Source organism: Rhinoderma darwinii (genome assembly GCF_050947455.1).
Source record: "Rhinoderma darwinii isolate aRhiDar2 chromosome 5 unlocalized genomic scaffold, aRhiDar2.hap1 SUPER_5_unloc_3, whole genome shotgun sequence".
Taxonomy (NCBI): Eukaryota; Metazoa; Chordata; class Amphibia; order Anura; family Rhinodermatidae; genus Rhinoderma; species Rhinoderma darwinii.
Window position 1 is genome coordinate 843,635 of NW_027461787.1, and position 2,368 is coordinate 846,002.

The following is a 2,368-nucleotide window of genomic DNA, read 5'->3' on the forward strand; positions in this document are numbered from 1 at the left end:
CCCACCCGACAAGCTCCCCCTCTTGGTAACACACAAGTTCACACAGGCGGACACTGAATCTGTCTAGCATTACACAGGTTAACGTCTAGCTTCCTGGAATTCAGAGGGTTAACACAGCTAAGCGGCATGAGACGAGACGCGCTGAGCTCCCAGATCATAGACACAGATGAGATGTATGAAACATGAATTGGATGGATTGAAGTATCACATGTTCCTCTGAAGTTTAGACATGTTAGAAACGAGCAGTCTACACACAGATTCATTCACCTTCCACCTGTTAATAGCTCGATCTCAGCTGAGACCCCACAGAGGAACATCTCTCTAAATGAATTATCAACCACATCTGTCCAGGGAGATTCAATTTAGTCTTCATTCACATCATGAAAACATAACCCCAACTATTACCAAGAAACCATCACCTGATATATGAGACACCAAGAAACCATCACCTGATATATGAGGCACCAATAGACCATCACCTGACATATGAGGCACCAATAGACCATCACCTGATATATGAGGCACCAAGAAACCATCACCTGACATATGAGGCACCAATAGACCATTACCTGATATGAGACAAGAGACCATTGCCTGACATATGAGATAACAAAAAACCATCACCTGATATATTAGACATCAAGTGATCATCACCTGGTATATGAGACAAGAGACCATCGCCTGATATGTGAGACACCAAGAGACCATCATCATATGAGACACCAAGACACCCTCACCTTATATATGAGACACCAAGAGACCCATTACCTGACATATGAGATACCAAGAGGCCATCACCTGACATATGAAATACCAAGAAACCATCACCTGAAATACGAGACACCAAGAAATCATCACCTGACATGTGAGACACCAACAAACCATCACCTGACATATGAAATACCAAGAAATCATCACCTGACATACGAGACACCAAGAAATCATCACCTGACATGTGAGACACCAACAAACCATCACCTGACATATGAGGCACGAAGAGACCACCACCTGATATATGAGACACCAAGAGACCATCACATGATATATGAGGCACCAATAGACCATTACCTGATATGAGACAAGAGACCATTGCCTGACATATGAGATAACAAAAAACCATCACCTGATATATTAGACATCAAGTGATCATCACCTGGTATATGAGACAAGAGACCATCGCCTGATATGTGAGACACCAAGAGACCATCATCATATGAGACACCAAGACACCCTCACCTTATATATGAGACACCAAGAGACCCATTACCTGACATATGAGATACCAAGAGGCCATCACCTGACATATGAAATACCAAGAAACCATCACCTGAAATACGAGACACCAAGAAATCATCACCTGACATGTGAGACACCAACAAACCATCACCTGACATATGAAATACCAAGAAATCATCACCTGACATACGAGACACCAAGAAATCATCACCTGACATGTGAGACACCAACAAACCATCACCTGACATATGAGGCACGAAGAGACCACCACCTGATATATGAGACACCAAGAGACCATCACATGATATATGAGACAAGAGACCATCACCTGATATATGAGACACCAAGAGACCATCACCTGACATATGAGATACCAAGAGACCATCACCTGATATATGAGACATCACGAGACCATCACCTGACATATGAGATACCAAAAGACCATCCCTGATATATGGGACAAGAGACCATAACCTGACATGAGACACCAAGAAACCATCACGTGATATATGAGACCAGAGACCATCACCTGACATATGAGACACCAAGAGACCATCACCTGACATATGAGATACCAAGAGACCATCACCTGATATATGAGACATCACGAGACCATCACCTGACATATGAGATACCAAAAGACCATCCCTGATATATGGGACAAGAGACCATAACCTGACATGAGACACCAAGAAACCATCACGTGATATATGAGACCAGAGACCATCACCTGACATATGAGACACCAAGAGACCATCACCTGACATATGAGATACCAAGAGACCATCACCTGATATATGAGACATCACGAGACCATCACCTGACATATGAGATACCAAAAGACCATCCCTGATATATGGGACAAGAGACCATAACCTGACATGAGACACCAAGAAACCATCACGTGATATATGAGACCAGAGACCATCACCTGATATATGAGACACCAAGAGACCATCACATGATATATGAGACAAGAGACCATCGCCTGATATATGAGACACCAAGAAACCACCACCTGATATATGAGACACCAAGAAACCATCATCTGATATGAGACAAGAGACCATCGCCTGATATATGAGACACACAGAGACCATCACCTGATATATGAGACACCAATAAAACTTCT

General features: G+C 42.9%; 1 protein-coding gene across 1 annotated transcript in view; it reads left to right on the forward strand.

The window, feature by feature from the left end:
• The window catches only part of ASB10 (ankyrin repeat and SOCS box containing 10), a 67,252-nt gene extending 66,175 nt beyond the window's left edge, over positions 1-1,077 (forward strand). Inside the window, exon 5 of the mRNA XM_075847568.1 lies at positions 637-1,077. Coding sequence (XP_075703683.1) covers positions 637-1,077 — 441 coding nt within the window. The remainder of the gene's footprint in view (positions 1-636) is intronic.
• Positions 1,078-2,368: the final 1,291 nt, after the last annotated feature.